This window comes from Apostichopus japonicus, chromosome 12 (genome assembly GCF_037975245.1).
Source record: "Apostichopus japonicus isolate 1M-3 chromosome 12, ASM3797524v1, whole genome shotgun sequence".
NCBI lineage: Eukaryota > Metazoa > Echinodermata > Holothuroidea > Aspidochirotida > Stichopodidae > Apostichopus > Apostichopus japonicus.
In genome coordinates this window covers 3,244,604-3,264,376 of record NC_092572.1, presented here as the reverse complement: position 1 = coordinate 3,264,376, position 19,773 = coordinate 3,244,604, and the positions used below count along the sequence as shown (strand labels likewise).

The following is a 19,773-nucleotide window of genomic DNA, read 5'->3' as shown; positions in this document are numbered from 1 at the left end:
TATCTGCAATACCCAGCGCGATAAACGAAGACACCATCTCCTGTTTGTAAAAAAATAAATTGATAAAGTAAGAACATAACTTTAAAGAATTCGTAATAGAAAACATACCGTAATCCAAACTATGACTAAGAACGAAGTGATTTTCTACAAACAACTGGGTGACGGAGGCTAACTAAAAACATGACGTTACATATTTGTAAACATGATTCACCTTAGACCTGAAATTTTGGTTTAGAGCTACCGAACGTTTTTAACAGTTAGGTTTATTTATTCGTTTCATGATTTCCGATGATACAGCTATGTCAGTTGCTATGGCAACTTTTTTCGTGGTAATGGATAATTTCCCGATTAGCTGCTCTCGGGGGCTACTCATGGTAGGGTACCGCAGGGTAGATGTTCATGACTGACTGAGAGCTCAAATCGTGTGTGTGTATGTGTGTGTCGGGGTGGGCGCGTGTATGTGTGCGTTCGTGTGTGTGTCGAGTTTTGTGTCAAAAGCGCATCCTGAACGGGTGAGCTGATTCCCTTCAAACTTCAGGTACATTAAAGTTGAAGTTTAAAGTTGAAGCTTGACGGTCTTGTTCAAGGCCCTCTCACACGACTTTACAACTTAACCCTGGTCATTGGTAACTTGTCACACCTACACACCAAAGAGTGCACCATTCAATAAATCTCTCTTGGGCACCACAGTGCACCACATCTACTTGTAGCCCGAGGCCTTCCCATAGGATGCAGCCCCAAACCGGCGCAAACAACTTTATTTACAAGTTACCTCGCATGTCTCCATTTATACACCTGGGTGAAGAGAGGCAATGGAGATAAAATGACTTGCCCAAGGACACTACGTAATGATCTGGCCAGGGCTCGAACCTAAAAATGCTTATATCCCAAGTCTTTACCACTTGAACATAACATTAACAGTCCTCTACAGTCGGAGCATCTAAATGAACGTGGCTCAAATTGTTTGGAAATAACTTCGAAGATCAGATTCTCTCAAAAAAATATGGTATACTTTCGTTCATTGTTTAAGCAATTTATAAGATTCAGATATTTTGGGGCCAAAACTGATGACCTTAATTGAATAAAGATTTCGATCATTGGGGTAATGTAACTTTAATAACTCCAACTATGTAGCATCATTCGTATTTGATCTTACTACAAAGATGGTCACAACATTGTTATAATACCATGTAGATAGATACGCAAGAACTATCAAAGGTTCAACAGTGTTTTTTTTTAATCTTATAATTTTTGCAACCACTTTGCAACCACTTTGCAACCACTTCGCAACCACATATTACACATCTGGTCCATTGCTTTCTAGATTCGTTTGCAATCCGAGGCCAGAGAAAAAAAAATGTTCGAGAGCAGAGCCAAGAAAACCTAAATCTCACTAATATGAATTGAAGAATGTACATGTCATAGACCGGTAGGATACTTACACCTAGGGCATTAAGGGTCCTTTAACTCACCTAGTGCAAATCCTTGGGCCGTTTGTTCAAACTTGTGGGCCATTGAGTTGGTTCCGATGCCAAAGGAAAAAGTAAATTTTCATTAAACGTCAGATTTGGTACGTATTTGTGATGTCATGGGACAATATGGAACGAGAATCATGCGATCTTCATATTGTACACTGGGATGACTGTCACCCCTTACATAGAAAAAGAAAACGAACAAGATAAGTGTTTCCGATGTCTAAACATATTCATAGTGTGGTAAACTTTACATGGTAATATGCATGAACTTGTGCACACCAAATGACTATCTATTGACTATTATAGCAACGTATTAAGGAAGGTATCAGGAATAAGTTATCATGTTAATAAAGCATATTTAGTGACATAGTGTAATATACTTGGCGCCTGAATGATCCCCAAACTATTCCGCCCAAACAAACTGACTCCAAAATATATAACCCCAAAATGTGGGCTCAACAATTTGGACCAAACGAATGTGTACCAAAATGTATCTGGGGTGGAAATAAAATTCTGGGCCCACCGGCCTACCAATGCGCCCAGACGTTTATGGGGCATATATAGACAGCCATTCAACATTGAGGCCTACATGTACCAGCTACTCACCCACCACTGTATCCCAAGTTTGGATGCACTCCGATTTATGGTTGTGGGGTTTGGCAATTTTACAATATTGGGTCCAAACAAATTCTGCGCCTAACAGAAACAAATGAAAACTTAAACACTAAATGCTGCTTTCTGAAGCATATTGGCGCTATAACATGATTTCTATAAGTAGCTCTAAACGCAAGGTTTTGCTAATGGTTTTGAGGTTTCGTGTGAAATTCATTAAGGCGCGGGCGGGGTTGGGGTGGTGACCCTTAGCAGGGGTACATCCCTTCCCGTGTGAATTAAAAATTACTTCTATGGTTTAATTAGTTTAGTGACTGTTTATCTCTATCAAGGTGCTCATATGTGCCACATCTGGCAAATATTTGATTTAGAAACTTAAAAAAATAAAAACTGGCCATAAAAATAAGTAGATAAATTGATAATTCAAACTTCCAGTCTCCACCGGGATTCGAACCGGTGCCTATATATAGATATAGATATAGATATATATATATATATATAGATATATATAGATATATATATATATATATATATAGATATATATATATATATATATATATATATATATATATATATATATATATATATATATATATATATATATATATATATATATATATATATATGTAACTATTGTGAATATAGGGTTTTAAAATGATAGGATTGCTACTTACATATTACTGATAGATCGTACACAGGATCTTGTTTTTGTCCATTTAACAAACAGATATATCGGCCATTGTCCGAAGATACGAAGTCTGTGATTGTAAAGCTCGTTATTTCGTAGGATATATCAAACAATAAAAGAGGTGTTCTGGAATTACTCTCTGTAATGTCAGACCGTCTGACAAAAACAGCGTTGTTATTGTGTCGTAATTCTAGACGTCCAAAGCCATTATAGCTGAAACTAAAGTTAAGATGAATGACACCGCCTTCAGCAACATATACCTCAGAAATCGCTGCAACGAAAGAACATTAGAAATATTCGTTAAATGATGCAATAAACCAGCGATCGTTGTACACAACGAATTTATACCCACCGACCTTCCGCACCACCATTCCTTATTCAAACGACCTGACTATTTAAAGCTTGTATCTTCACTTCTTGCTGCAGTAAGGTAAGATTCATTCGCTACCAGACTACGGAACCGCACAGGTCGTTATCTAGAGTTGCTGCAGACAGGAATGTCGTACTGCTATTAAACGTCTTAGTATAGAACTCAACTTCCATTTTAAAGTTCCATTTTAAAGAGGTTGTTTTTAACAAAGCCACTGAATTTAAAAACAAATAAACGTTTTAAGCAAGAACCTTGGTTTATTACAATTTCAAAACTGAAATGTAAGTATGCTAGTGTTTAAATTGCTTACCACAACAAGGAGTTATCAGATTCACCGTTATGAATGCAAACATGGTGAACAACAGCAGTTTTGGTGGTTGCAGGGCAGCCATTGCAACCTTAGCCACAAACAGTAAAGTAGGTTAAAGTGTAGTTCTGTTGTACGCTGTAAGGTAAAATACCAAACTGAAAGCAAGATAATAGGGACTTATGAAAAGGAAACGAAACCAAAACTGCAGCTCTTGATAGTTTGAAAAACATGCACGTCCATTTTGCTTAATATATAAATGAAAAGAAAATCTGAAATTAATGGGTAATTCCAAGCCATTAATATTTTGGGTGACATTGTTTTTTAAGCCCGCTCTTTCAACTTTAACTTCCGCCGTAATCAGACAACTGATTTAGCTGTTACATATCCAAAACGTTCTGACTTCAACGTTAGCCCGTTATCCGTCAAAACTTGAATTGTTTTTGTCGGGTCTCTGGGGTGTGTAAGTGGCGTAGTAAGGAGAGGCGTAACCATCGATTAGGCTTGGGTGGATATCTTTTATATTTAGCACATATAGACGCCCGGTTGTGTCACTCTCTGTCGATGACATAATTTCTTTTGGATTCCCGTTTTGGTGGGTCACAAACTGTATCCATTTTTTCCATAGTTTCCATAGTTAAGCACGGAGACAGTTGCTTAGACTCCTAACCAGTCATTAGTTGAAACTAGAGTTCCTTTAAAAAGAAACTCTAGTTGAAACAACCATTGTAATCAATTCGTCTGTAAGTAATTTTTCCATCATTTGGTTGCAGGTCAAACATGTACTGCAGCATTACATCACACTTCAGTTTACACTGCTAATTGACAGTAGAAACTGATCAAGCCATTTACGTTGGGTGTCAAAACCCAGAAAACCAAACCATATTCCTTTCGTATTTGTGAAATTGTATATATGCATCATGACGGTGTGTGTATCTTTTATATGGGAACAAGGTCAAAGGTAGAGAAAACATGTTAAAAATGTTATGCTTTATATTTTCGGTTTAAAAAAATAAAATAAACATGGTTATTTATATACGCCATCTCTCTCCACCCCCTCTCCATCCACCTCCTCCTCTCTCCGCCTCTCTCTCTATTTATATATACATATATTTATATATATATATATATATATATATATATATATATATATATATATATATATATATATATATATATATATATCTATATATCTATATCTATATCTATATATATATATATATATATATATATATATATATATATATATATATATATATATATATATATATATAATATATGGCAATTGAAATCGTTGTGAATTGAAAAATTCAGAACAGTGAAAAAACTTCCAACCTTCACCGGGATTCGAACCCGGGCATATATATATATATATATATATATATATATATATATATATATATATATATATATATATATAAATCCCTTGCTGGATCTTCATCAGTCCACTGCAGCTATTGTTGTCGATGAACTGCACTCGTTCGAGCTCTTTTTTTTTTTACAATACTCTTGTTTTTCTTCGAAGAGTAAAAACAAAGACAAGATGAAAACCTTAATGAGAAAGAGTTGCAAGGCTTTCCATATGTTGAGAAGCCTTCGTCGGGTTCTAGTGTTAACCGTACATTACGGGTGAAGGGTGTCAGTGGATCTTGTCTATCTGTTACTGGATTATAGCACCAATTTAATGGTATCTAAGTAATAGCCATTTGAATGAAAATCATTGATGTTATTTGTAAATTATGAACATTCATGACGAGTCCATATAGGGAGTTATAACTTATAACGCTATTTTGTACTCCTTATTTCACGGGGCCTTTTTCAATATATTAACTATAGGGGGCTGCGGCCTTTCCAGTCCCCTACACGGCCCACCCACTCAGCTCACCGCACCCCCCCCCCCCGCCAACCCCAGTTGGTGGCATGTAAAACAAGTAGCCTAATGATTACACGAACCTAATAACTTAAATTTACACCTTAATTCCCCATATGGCATCCACTCAGCACCATAGGCGTACGGGATCATTTCAGTTTGGGGGAGCAGAACTTTTTGTGCCCGAAAGTTCCGGTGACACTATCTAAGCGGAGCGCCACCATCGGTTGGCGCGTAGCGTACAAGAAAAATTTTGGCAAACAATGCCTCTCAGATTGCCGGAAACGGCACTTCTGAGGCCTTGCAAGTTACTGTACATCCAAAACATTCTTTATTTTATAATCTCACGTTTTAGAAATTTACACTTCCCCAAAAATTTGGTAAATTAGAAGAAGAAAAAATGGTAACATCACTTTGAAGGGGAAAAATGGGACACTATATTTTTTAAGCTCCTATTTAGTTACCTTATTTATTATTTTAACACAGTACTCAGCTACCTCCAGAAAAACATACATTGTTCAACGAAACGTAGGCGGGATAATGTCGCTGTGTCGGGTGAGACTGCAATTTGTCTCACAAAAATTATAAAATGTAACAAAGAATATGATAAACCTGTACTTTTAGGCTTGTAGGCACTCCCGCCCCCCCCCCCCCACCATCCATGAAAAAGAAAATGTTTCTTATATACACTCATGTTGGGTATGTCCAGGTCACGGGCGGCAGAAGCACTTTTAATCTGGGGGGGGGGGCACCGACATCAAAGGGCACTTTGCAGAAATTCGATTGGACTGATGCAGCCTTATATTTAGTACCCTTTATAACTCTTATTGTATTATCTTATTTGTGTATACACATCACTCCATCAACGCCACCCCCCCCCCCGCCCTCAAGGAAAATATGCATACTAACACTGCAATATCCAATGCGCAAATTGGGAAACAAAGAACAAGTTTTCTTTTGAGACAAAATGAGGTGAAATCATGCTAGTTGCTAATGTAGGAATCTTCCGAATTAGAGTTTTGTTCTTGTTAATATCTTAACAAATTTTTTCCCATTCGAAATAGTTTTGAGTTTGACCCACAGAAATTCATTAAATGTCACGGGCTTAGCCAGGATTTACAAAGTTGTATGCACGACTATCTGAGCGGAGCGCCACCATCGGTTGGCGCGGAGCGTACTAGCAAATTTTTGGTTTTACAAACCCCTCAGATGGCCGGAAACGGCCCTTCCCGAGTGTTCATTCTGGTTCCCTGGCCTCTTGCTAACTTGAGGCACCTCAATTTTTATGTAGAAAAAAGGCACAATTTTTAACCTGAGGAAAAGTGGGGGGGGGGACGTACCCCTGTGCCCCCCGGTTCCGCCACCCTTGGTCCAGGTATACAATTGACTAGTTAGAAAAAAAATTGATCGTGCAAAAAGCGTGGTAGCCCAGATGAACTGCGCTTACGGTGGTGTTACACGGAAATATTCATCATGATGCTAAATAAAGAAAATCATGGAATTGTCGGGCAAAAATTTGAAAAAGATTCGGGCAAGCTACTGCATATATATATATATATATATATATATATATATATATATATACATATATATATATTTCCAGAGGACAAGAAATGCGGGCAAAAGTCCTGAAAAATTCGGGCAGCCTAAGAGGAAAAAAAAAAATTCTCCTCTTAGGCTGCCCGAATTTTTCAGGACTTTTGCCCGAATTTCTTGTCCTCTGGAAATTTGGGGGGCAGTCTGCTCCCCCGCCTCGTACGCCTATGCTCAGCACACATATGCTACGGCTACTATTAGAATCCCTACCGTGCCTTTACTCTTCAATTAGGCCTACTTGTGTAAAACATTGAATAAACCAGAACTAAGTAACATAAAATTATATTTTAGCGGATAATATTGTTCTAATGTACCTCTTGTTTTGGAAGATTTAGATGAATGTTTAGATGAAACTTACCTGGGAAGGGACATTCCGACATTATGAGAGGCACTTTTGGCAACTGACTATGATGGCGCTCAACTTAAATATTGTCTAGAGTTCCTTTATATAGGAACTCTAATAGTGTCATGATGGTCCGTCTTGGAAAAGACCCCACCCGCCCAAAATGTCTTTAAAAAATGCAAAATCACCTGGTATTTTGCAAAAACAATAAATAGATGTCCCTACACCGTCTCCTCCTGTCATTTGTAGGCAGGGGCGCACATCACAGGGGGGGGGGGGATGGGTGGGATAAAATTCCCACACTTTTTGGTCAAGGGGGATGGTCTACACAATCATCCCCTCCCCCACTTTCCAGTCCGATATAAAAATCGACCCTGCAAACCTCATCTTCGAATAATGTTGATGTATAAGAAGGAAAAAAACAGAACATTACGAAACGCTACGCTATGATAGCAGTGGGTCACCCTCACAAATTGAGTTTCTCGACCTAGATAAATATATAAGGGGCCTGTACGGTCTCTCGATGGAGTTTTTCGAGAACATCAAAGAGGCAGTAGTACTATTTCATACAAGGGCGTAGGAACCGGGGGTACGGGGGGCGCCAGCCCCCCCAGTGAAAAATGTGGAGGGGCGGAAGTATCATTCCGCCCCCCGCTCCGCAAGTCAGAAAACCCCTTTTCATTTCCAAATGAGAAAAAAATCTCATTTGGAGCACCAAATTGCATCTAAGGCCAGGTGAAAATACAAAATTAAGTTAACAAAATGGAGTGGGTGTTGAAGTGTGCTATATTGCACCAAATTGCATCTGAGGTCACCTGGAAATGCAAAAAATTCCAAAGGGGAGGGGGCACCCCCTCCCCTTAGACCCCTTCCCCAGGCCGGCCATCAGTCTTCAGCCCCCCCACTCAAAAGTACCTTCCTACGCCTATGACATTTTCATAACAGTAGCACAGAGCAACGTTAACAGATCGAAGTCGAAATTGGCTCTAACAACTTAAGTAATTCTCACATGTCGTATTCCACACACAAACTGTGGCAAAGTTCAAATGGCAAATCTGCCAAGTAATCATTTTACAGAGAATGACCATGAACTGGACAAGAACCCTGCATAAAAAGTTTTAAAAAAATGATTTAATCAAGTGTTCCACGGCGGGTAGAATCATTTCCCCAAAATTTAGATGGAGGACATTTTGCTATTCACACCAAAACTGGTAATAAATAGGGCCTACTGACAAGTTGAAGAGCAAACTTCATGATCATTGTATGATCTGTGGCCTATATTTCATAACTGGGAAATCTAGACGGCCTTGTTTTGGGCCCTCTTATGACGACAAAATATTTTTCCTGAACAACTTTGGTTGGCCACCATTCAAACGTTATTTCCATATAATTTCAGCATATTTTTTTCGACAATAATCTCCAGGAGCAGCATTTGTTACATATTCAGAAGATGACCTCATGACCTCAACCAAATCGAAAGAAAAATGACTTGAAATGGCAGTCAACTCAGACATGGTGGCAAAAAGGGACAGAATTTCGGCAGAATCGCTATAGCTCATCTGAAAGCTTTCAGCTCAACTAAAAAAAGAACAAATTCTTAATTTCAACTTTCCGAACAATAGTTTAAATATTGTTGACAGAAAATTGGTAGGCAGAGCTTGTAGACTTCAGTGATGATTGGCTCTTTAAGCAACTTGCTCGATTTTATTCTTATTGTTTCGCTACGATTCCACCTATAACAGATTTATGTAAATGTATTTCGATCAATGGTATTGTCTCTCTCTCTTTCGTGTAGCTATGTGAGGCTCCTCTTTTTAGCCACATCAAGACTTGTGTCAGAGGTGTCTAGTAAGTAGTAGTGAGAAGGGTCCCACAATTCTTAGTCTCAATATGTGTTTGCTGATGAATTTCGGAAAACAACCTCCTTTTGCCTTTATGGCGCGAAAGATTTACCGTAAATTCTCTGCGACCGCCCAAACCAGCATGTTCATAACACAAATGTAACATATATATACTTGTATCGTCCACTTTTGTTACCCAATTCCACGAAGGAAACGTCTGAAATCAACAGTTTATTCATTGCAATGGAAGGATATGACACAATTTCGCAAGCTACATCGGTAAGACTAAAAGAAATGACACTATTCAAAAGAAGGGACCTAACACAGGCTTGCCTTTTTATTGTAGAACTCACTTCATATTGCAGTAAAAAATATCTTGGAGCAGAGTTGTTGATAATCTAAAACATGATAATCAACTTTGAAAAATGACAATGACAATGACAATGAAACTGTTTATTTCCAACACAAAAGATAAGTACATTTTCAACAAGAATTCAATACATATAATCAAATAATCATGGTATTATATATAATTCAATGAAAACTACCAAAGATCTAATGTGTGGAAAAGGAGAAAAACTGAAGTGCAATACTTATGAATCGTTTTCCTCCAAATATGTGTTGAAAAGTATAGACAAAAGAATTAGTCAAGACAGGTTAACAAAATAAATCTATAAGTAACGTTTATCCACTTTGAAAGTTTGAAATGCTGATCTAAAGAAAACTAGATGATATTATTTGAGACGTTTGAAAAATTTACACATTTACAGTTTTTAGTATTAGTATTTCTGTACACAAATTTGAGCAAGCCATTTATCCAATCATAATACCTTCACACATACTCCGGTAAAGATGGCATCAAGTTTGGCACCTATATACTTCAATAAAATTATACTTCTTAATATGGTTATCATTACAAAAATCCCTGTAATATAAAAATCACAGAATATGGAGATGGCGAGTATATAGTTGAAGAATTTTTGCAATGTAAAGATTTTTACATTTGACCCCACAACCTCATTAATATTGATAAGGTAGATAGTGCACACATTCTCACCTATAGTACATCTGCACAACACGTATAACAAATATCCATCATTCCATTGTTGGGTTATCGCTGACCCAAGCAAGTGTCACAGACACACCCTCAAACACACATATACAGAAGCCGACCTGAATGCACAGGTTCGTTTGCTTCATGACAGATGTGGGGATGTCATCAAAATGTGCTTATGATTACCCAGAATCACTGTACCAGTACGAACAAAATGCAAAATCATGTACTGTACTTACTATGTAGTTTCATCACTAACTTGGACATACCTTTGAAGAGATAATGACATTTTAAGAAGTGTATGTTAGGTCTCTCCCACTCATTTATATTCATGAGATGGAAACCAGTGAAACCACAAACAATTTAGCACATGTACATATCATGGGGCATCTAACTACTTTGACATTGGTTCCACTTGCATGTGCTGAGATATCGTGTGTACAAGCTGTTTTTGACGATTTCCCATTAAGCCTCAAAGGTAAACTTGTTGTTGCAAAGGACATGTACTTACTATGTAGTTACATCACCAAAACCAAGTATGAACTAAATCAGACATGGTTGAAGAGATACTGACATTTTAAGATATTATGTTAAGGCCAGCCCACTTACTACTTTCATGAGATGGGAACCAAAAACGATAAGGCACATATACACATCATGAGGCATATACCTACCAAGTATGACGTTGATTGAAAGCAAATTGTCAATTCATGAAACATTACTTGGTCAGTCACTGCAGTCGGTCTAAAAGCAGTTATTCTGCTTCAAAATCAATCTAATGTACACCCCTTTGAGAAATGCTATTAACAGGTTACAAATGGCTTTGTCTGCAACATTTGCAGTTCCAAATTACCAGCCAAATCAGATTGAATTAACAAAATGGCCACATATGGTAGGGCACAGATCAAAATTCCTCAGAAAGGGGCATAACTAGGCAAATGTATTCTGTGCATCTGCTCAAGACCAAGTTACAAGTACAAAACAGAGAAAGAAAAAAGAATGCAATAATGCATCATGGTTTCGATGATGTAATATGAGCAGTTTTCTTCATGAATCTGAAGTAATGTATAGTGATGATGTACAATATACTTGATCTTAATAATACAGTTAAAAGCAGTGTGATGTGACAAACAATAAATTCACAATGACACAGGCTGTCCTGAAATGACCATTGGCCTCAACAACAGGCTTCTTGTACTAAATGTGATAGATACATCAACAAACTAAATATGATAATCTGTCCTTGTTGAAATATTGTGTAAAACATGGTTTCACAATTTGACCACTGGTGAACTCTATGACAATTGACCTCCGCCCACAACATGGGCTTGTACTCAATGTGGTACAATTACATACCAAAGACTGTACATGCAATCTGTCCAAGCTTCCCTTGCGATATTTTGTTTGGGAATTTGTGTTAGAGTAGAGAGACCAGGTAAGAGGGGAGTGAAGTTAATGTTTAACATTTAATGACTTCAAATGACCTTTGACCTCCACCAAAAGCAATAATAGGCTACTTAACTTTGATTATGTAAATCTACAAACCAAATATGAGATCTGTCCAAGGTTCCCTCATTGCAATATCATGTTTTTAAGGCTTTCATGATTTGATCTGTTGTCCCCATATGACCTTTCACCTCCACCAAAATCAATAGGCTTCTTGAACTCCATGTTATACACCTTCATACTAGTGTTCAAACGATTATGCTTCAACAGAAAATACCGATTACCGATTATTTTATTCATAATTGGGCTAATTCTGATTCCGATTATTTGAAAAAGGGAAAATATCTCATTTATACGAAATCAGCAATAAAGAAAGTGACAAAAACGATTATTGTTGTGATTTTACTCTGTTTCCATTTGCTTTTATTGTAGAAAAAAAGGCTCTTATACATCCCTTTGTAGGTACCAAATCATCTCTGGAGTTTCGCGAGAAAAAAAAAACACATTATTTACAAATTTACAAAATATGAAAATATGACATCCTACCTAGTAAGCACTGTGCTAAGCGAACGACTTAGCCACCTCGAGTGTATGTCACCTATTAATGGCTTGAACTGCGCTAAGAATAGTTACTCAAAAAGTATCTCAGACAAACCAACCATCTTCAATCTTTACCAAAGTGTAAATTTTAATTACTTATTTCTTACATTCCAACATTATTTTGTACTTATTTTCAGCATTATTCCGTTTATAAACAAATATAAATGTTACGTTCTTGAAGTTAAACATTCTTATTCGCTTACAATTTAACTCCATTCAAGTTCAATAAGCAAATATAAGCTTTGGCCAATCAAACTGAACAGCAAATGGTACCATCTTTAAAGATACAGTCTTGTGGTTTTGCTAACTAGTTACAAGAGGACTTATCTCACTGGATAACAGATTTTGCATGGGCTATGTTCAATGAAGCAGAAATCTACACATAAGAAGTGGGACAGGAAATCTATTAGGAAAGATGTACCTCAAGATTTCCCTAAGGCTCCTCCTACTGTTGCTCACAAGAGGCTTGATTCCAATCACTTATTTTCTGGAGAGGAGATAATTGGAAAGAAATGTACATAACATATATTTGTTAGTTGTTTATTCACCATACCAAACTTTAAAGACCAACTATGGAGGCAAATTTTTTTGGGGGGATTTTCCATTAATTTAGGAGTTTACATACCCATAATCAACATGTGTAAAAAACAATCTTCGAAAACCTACTATAACCCATCAAAAAACGACCATGAAAATGGACATTTTGGGTAGTCACGTGACATGAACCTCTGGAATGTCTGAAAACAGAGATTGACCCAAAGGAGCCTCTGGTCACCGTGTGACGTCATTGTTTGTATCCTGCGAAAATCAAACACTGATATAGGCACTGTTTGTACACAGATAGCGATCAATTGTACTGTTTTTGACTTCCAATTTCGAGCGTTTGAAAAGCTGTTAGCTTAAAACAAGAACACATGAAGGTTAACAACTAGTTTTAAGACAATTATAAGCAGAAATTTTAGTTAAATTGGTTATTTCATTAGCAAAATTTCCACTCAAATGGAAGCATCTTTTACATAGCGGAGCGTCAATAGGTCTGTACGGTACAATATACTGTAGAACATGCAAGCAGCTTGGCGATTCCGTAATACAATTTGATCGCAAGATACCGTAAACTGAACAGAAGAATAGACCTAAAAGATGCCTCATGCGTGATATGTGACGGGAAAATGGCTTACGTTACTGTCAACGAATTACCAAAAAGACACTAAACATAATCGAACAACTACAAGAAGACGCTGACCCGAATCGACCAGGGTAGCATATACATGACTAAGCTTCAGCTGAACATAGTACTTACTCGTTTTAATATCCAAAAGTACAAACACAGAAAAAGTATACTTTCAATAAACAAAATTTAGCAGTGAATATCCAAATCCACGTTTCTCGTTCAATCCTGGGCGAAATACTACCGTGACTCTGTGTAATTCCATAGAGTTAGGTCTAGTTGAAACAGGCCTTGACCAGTTACATCCCGCAATCACAAGACAGTCACTAACGAAATAAAACGTCCGATCGCTACATAGAACCGTTTTTATTCAACTCCTTGGACCATGCAGATGCCGGAATAAACATAACGGACAATATAACACAATGTATCACAAACTCACGATACTGGAATACAACAAAGGAAATAGATAAATGCGATGAAATCCTATAGCATGACTATTTACACATGCTGTGAGCCATACATGTACCATGGAGCTATAGCTCCATGCATGTACTAACAATGCTACCCTATATGCACGGTATATACACGGTCATCTCTTACGGTAAATATTATACTGTCAATTGCGTGATATAATGTTACATGTAAGGACGTCCAGAGCTTGTTTACGGTCAATTTCACATTAGCTATGTCCGGCCATGGTCCGACACAGCTATCGACAGAATATAACTTTCGCAGAATGAGACATTTGCAGCTTACACAGAGGCAGGGTCATGCATGTGGACTCATGGGCATGAGATACTCCGGGTGCTGAAAAATCTTTCCGCGTGGATCTCAAAAATTGATCCAAAGTCTGCGGCATTTTACGTCGGTTCTTTTACTTGGAAATCTAAAAAAGCTGATGCTTTTGTTGGATGAGGTATAACTGCAACCTCCAACAACACAGAATTGTGGCATTTCGGGGGAAAAGGAGTAATATCGTTGATGTTTTTGGCAGCTCAAGTATACAACTTTACACACTAAATATTGTTGTGAGTGAGGTATACAAACAGTGACGTCACATGGTCACCTGATGTCTTCGGAATGTTTCAGGAATGTCTGAAACAGGTTTCATAAAAAGCTGACTTTTCTTCCCATTTTTCACGTATTTAACGTCCGGAATTGGTAAAGTTAATTACAGCAATGTAATTGGAGTGAGTTAAGGATTACATACATGCAAAATGGTGGGATTTTATGTTCATCGAAAGTCTCCATAGTTGGTCTTTAAGCAAAATTTACAACAGAAACCTTTGATAATGATCCATGCTGTGTAATGAATTATGTGTTATGTAATGAAAAGGTTTAGGTGGTTACATTGCAGTAGCTGTCTTCATAGCTGTTCTTAGAGGACAACTTATTGTTGATTTCTTGGATCTACATCTTGATTTTGAAGATGTTTATTTCTTTAATATGTATCTGTACCGTTACACCTGTCATGGAAGTACTGACCTTTAGTTTCAAGCTAAACTGAGATAGAGAGCAATGAATGATTCATACTTGTTTTTATAGTCACTTTTAAACTTTTACATTAATTATTATTGTTGTGTTGGCTGATGCTCCTCCTTCCTCTCAAGCCACAATAAAACAAAATCATTCATACTTGTTTGTAAATATTGTCACTTTAAGGATTTAAAATAATTATTATTGTTGTTTTGATTACTGCTCTTCCTTTCTTCCTGTTCTCAAGCCACGACCAAACAAAAACATGTACAGTGGTGTTACGTCGAGGTTGACAATATCGTATGGGCATTTTGGTCGGTTACAGTCGGTTATCGTCTTTATAGTCGGATCGTCGAGCAACACTTTTATCGTCAGGAATCTCAAGCAGCACTATTATAGTCTGGCAGCGCGAGTATCGTCAGCTCGAAATACACTAACTATAACGTTGGGTTATTGTCCGTTAATCTGCAGTATCTTCGGCAAGGTAGAGAGCTTAGAGGAAACGAACAATAGGTTGTGGTTTATGCTTCCAAGAGCAACAGCCACGAGGAAGAATGGCTACTAACAATATGTCAGACAGTTAACTAATTGCAAGAAAATTCCTTGCAAGATGACCGAGGCCATGACCAAACACTACTGTACTGTATATGATCAATGTCAACATACTGTACAAATCTGAATATAGGCCTACAAAAAACATTTCGATTTTGAATGCCTTAGTAAATCATCATTGATTTTGTAATAAAACCTCGCTGATTTTAACGGATATATAAAACATTACACTATATGAACATCAGAAATACAATCATACTTCCCAGTATCAATCATGCTGATACATTCCGTACCGCCGCTGAAATACACCCTATCCATTGGCCGGTCTGACCGGCACATAAAGCTTTTAACCCTCGACTTGTTTGAAATATTTTTTTTATTTTATAAAAGTATTCCACGATCACTAGACAGCCCCCCTCGCATCGCAACAACCTCTACCTACCCCTACCCCTACCCCCCCAATTGTACTGTTTTTGACTTCCAATTTCGAGCGTTTGAAAAGCTGTTAGCTTAAAACAAGAACACATGAAGGTTAACAACTAGTTTTAAGACAATTATAAGCAGAAATTTTAGTTAAATTGGTTATTTCATTAGCAAAATTTCCACTCAAATGGAAGCATCTTTTACATAGCGGAGCGTCAATAGGTCTGTACGGTACAATATACTGTAGAACATGCAAGCAGCTTGGCGATTCCGTAATACAATTTGATCGCAAGATACCGTAAACTGAACAGAAGAATAGACCTAAAAGATGCCTCATGCGTGATATGTGACGGGAAAATGGCTTACGTTACTGTCAACGAATTACCAAAAAGACACTAAACATAATCGAACAACTACAAGAAGACGCTGACCCGAATCGACCAGGGTAGCATATACATGACTAAGCTTCAGCTGAACATAGTACTTACTCGTTTTAATATCCAAAAGTACAAACACAGAAAAAGTATACTTTCAATAAACAAAATTTAGCAGTGAATATCCAAATCCACGTTTCTCGTTCAATCCTGGGCGAAATACTACCGTGACTCTGTGTAATTCCATAGAGTTAGGTCTAGTTGAAACAGGCCTTGACCAGTTACATCCCGCAATCACAAGACAGTCACTAACGAAATAAAACGTCCGATCGCTACATAGAACCGTTTTTATTCAACTCCTTGGACCATGCAGATGCCGGAATAAACATAACGGACAATATAACACAATGTATCACAAACTCACGATACTGGAATACAACAAAGGAAATAGATAAATGCGATGAAATCCTATAGCATGACTATTTACACATGCTGTGAGCCATACATGTACCATGGAGCTATAGCTCCATGCATGTACTAACAATGCTACCCTATATGCACGGTATATACACGGTCATCTCTTACGGTAAATATTATACTGTCAATTGCGTGATATAATGTTACATGTAAGGACGTCCAGAGCTTGTTTACGGTCAATTTCACATTAGCTATGTCCGGCCATGGTCCGACACAGCTATCGACAGAATATAACTTTCGCAGAATGAGACATTTGCAGCTTACACAGAGGCAGGGTCATGCATGTGGACTCATGGGCATGAGATACTCCGGGTGCTGAAAAATCTTTCCGCGTGGATCTCAAAAATTGATCCAAAGTCTGCGGCATTTTACGTCGGTTCTTTTACTTGGAAATCTAAAAAAGCTGATGCTTTTGTTGGATGAGGTATAACTGCAACCTCCAACAACACAGAATTGTGGCATTTCGGGGGAAAAGGAGTAATATCGTTGATGTTTTTGGCAGCTCAAGTATACAACTTTACACACTAAATATTGTTGTGAGTGAGGTATACAAACAGTGACGTCACATGGTCACCTGATGTCTTCGGAATGTTTCAGGAATGTCTGAAACAGGTTTCATAAAAAGCTGACTTTTCTTCCCATTTTTCACGTATTTAACGTCCGGAATTGGTAAAGTTAATTACAGCAATGTAATTGGAGTGAGTTAAGGATTACATACATGCAAAATGGTGGGATTTTATGTTCATCGAAAGTCTCCATAGTTGGTCTTTAAGCAAAATTTACAACAGAAACCTTTGATAATGATCCATGCTGTGTAATGAATTATGTGTTATGTAATGAAAAGGTTTAGGTGGTTACATTGCAGTAGCTGTCTTCATAGCTGTTCTTAGAGGACAACTTATTGTTGATTTCTTGGATCTACATCTTGATTTTGAAGATGTTTATTTCTTTAATATGTATCTGTACCGTTACACCTGTCATGGAAGTACTGACCTTTAGTTTCAAGCTAAACTGAGATAGAGAGCAATGAATGATTCATACTTGTTTTTATAGTCACTTTTAAACTTTTACATTAATTATTATTGTTGTGTTGGCTGATGCTCCTCCTTCCTCTCAAGCCACAATAAAACAAAATCATTCATACTTGTTTGTAAATATTGTCACTTTAAGGATTTAAAATAATTATTATTGTTGTTTTGATTACTGCTCTTCCTTTCTTCCTGTTCTCAAGCCACGACCAAACAAAAACATGTACAGTGGTGTTACGTCGAGGTTGACAATATCGTATGGGCATTTTGGTCGGTTACAGTCGGTTATCGTCTTTATAGTCGGATCGTCGAGCAACACTTTTATCGTCAGGAATCTCAAGCAGCACTATTATAGTCTGGCAGCGCGAGTATCGTCAGCTCGAAATACACTAACTATAACGTTGGGTTATTGTCCGTTAATCTGCAGTATCTTCGGCAAGGTAGAGAGCTTAGAGGAAACGAACAATAGGTTGTGGTTTATGCTTCCAAGAGCAACAGCCACGAGGAAGAATGGCTACTAACAATATGTCAGACAGTTAACTAATTGCAAGAAAATTCCTTGCAAGATGACCGAGGCCATGACCAAACACTACTGTACTGTATATGATCAATGTCAACATACTGTACAAATCTGAATATAGGCCTACAAAAAACATTTCGATTTTGAATGCCTTAGTAAATCATCATTGATTTTGTAATAAAACCTCGCTGATTTTAACGGATATATAAAACATTACACTATATGAACATCAGAAATACAATCATACTTCCCAGTATCAATCATGCTGATACATTCCGTACCGCCGCTGAAATACACCCTATCCATTGGCCGGTCTGACCGGCACATAAAGCTTTTAACCCTCGACTTGTTTGAAATATTTTTTTTATTTTATAAAAGTATTCCACGATCACTAGACAGCCCCCCTCGCATCGCAACAACCTCTACCTACCCCTACCCCCCCCCCCCCAGTTGCCTAAACTTTGCAATAGACTCGTATATTTACCTTGCAAGGTACAAATGTCCAGCAGCAGATAAAATTATGATAAATCCATTACGGTCCAGAGTAACAATTTGCGAAAATCGAACTCCCGTTCGTATTGCTAAATAAACGTTGGTGTTACAAGAAAGGCTAATAAATGTCCAGTTAGAATTAATTGTATCCAATGAATTTATTTTGGCGACCTGCCAACTTTTACTTCCACAGCAAATATTACATGAGTACCGCGTAAATCGGTCAAAGTTTGCGAATAACAGGTGGCTATAAGAAGACCCTTCGTTTCTCAAGCTTTGTCACTGATCTAGATATTAACTGGGTCAGGCATAGGGTTGGGCGATATTTTCTTTTTACCGTCACGATAAATAGTTAAACAATTATCGCGATATTTCGATAACTTTTCCTCAAACAGAATTAGCGTAATGGTCGAGCTTTGGGTGGACGGAGAAAGAGGGATATATGGAGGGGACATTCAATGAGAATATCTGAAAAACTTTACGATATTTTTCACAAATATTGATGCTTAGATAAATGCTTCCTCACAATCAAAGAGCCGCCCCGAACTTCGCTCCGCTTACGTAAAACTTCTATATATATATAACACGTAGAAAAACCCAAGTTTTTACACACATAATTCCCACTGACATTGGTCACAAAACATAAGTAGGTCACCGACATTCGAACTTGCCGCAGTTCATTGCACCGTGGGAACAAAACAACACATTGAACATGATGTTACAATTTCCCGCCGTCTGGATGCCGAGGGTAAATTTTCGTGTAATATGCAAATTATGAATGGTACTATTCTGCGCGGTTAAACTTTAACCTAAAAATTGTGACACATACAAATTTTGGGAAGTTGTTGTTGTTGTTGTAGAAGTTACTTTTTTATCAAATGTAAAGTACTGTATCAAGAGCGTATCCAGGGGGGGGGGAGGCGTTGGGGCGCGGGCCGTCAGAAAAGTAGGAGAGAAAAAGAAAGGGAAGAAAAAAAGGGGAAAAGGGGGGGGGATGAGGAGGAAGGAAGGGAAAAGAAAAAAAGAGAGAAAAAGGAGAATAAAATCCAATAAATCCC

General features: G+C 37.6%; 2 protein-coding genes across 2 annotated transcripts in view; both read right to left on the bottom strand.

Annotated features, from left to right (window-relative positions):
* Positions 1–1,022: 1,022 nt before the first annotated feature.
* On the bottom strand, positions 1,023–3,537 carry LOC139977981 (uncharacterized). Its single transcript, XM_071987874.1, has 4 exons — positions 3,456–3,537; positions 2,762–3,046; positions 2,082–2,171; positions 1,023–1,651 (listed from the first exon to the last, which is right to left on the bottom strand). The coding sequence occupies exons 1-4, from the start codon at positions 3,535–3,537 to the stop codon at positions 1,611–1,613; spliced, it is 498 nt and encodes a 165-aa protein (XP_071843975.1). The 3' UTR covers positions 1,023–1,610.
* Positions 3,538–9,411: 5,874 nt separating this feature from the next.
* The window catches only part of LOC139976788 (uncharacterized), a 46,429-nt gene continuing 36,067 nt past the window's right edge, over positions 9,412–19,773 (bottom strand). Inside the window, exon 10 of the mRNA XM_071985564.1 lies at positions 9,412–12,689. Within this exon, the coding sequence (XP_071841665.1) occupies positions 12,648–12,689 (42 nt within the window). The 3' untranslated portion in view covers positions 9,412–12,647. The remainder of the gene's footprint in view (positions 12,690–19,773) is intronic.

Excerpts from the sequence above, each read along its gene's own strand:
- LOC139977981 (XM_071987874.1), bottom strand. The coding sequence starts at position 3,537 with ATGGCTGCCCTGCAACCACCAAAACTGCTGTTGTTCACCATGTTTGCA. Across the intron at positions 3,047-3,455 it reads TCTGATAACTCCTTGTTGTG|CGATTTCTGAGGTATATGTT; the intron begins GTAAGCAATTTA and ends CTTTCGTTGCAG. Across the intron at positions 2,172-2,761 it reads GTACGATCTATCAGTAATAT|GCGCAGAATTTGTTTGGACC; the intron begins GTAAGTAGCAAT and ends TGTTTCTGTTAG.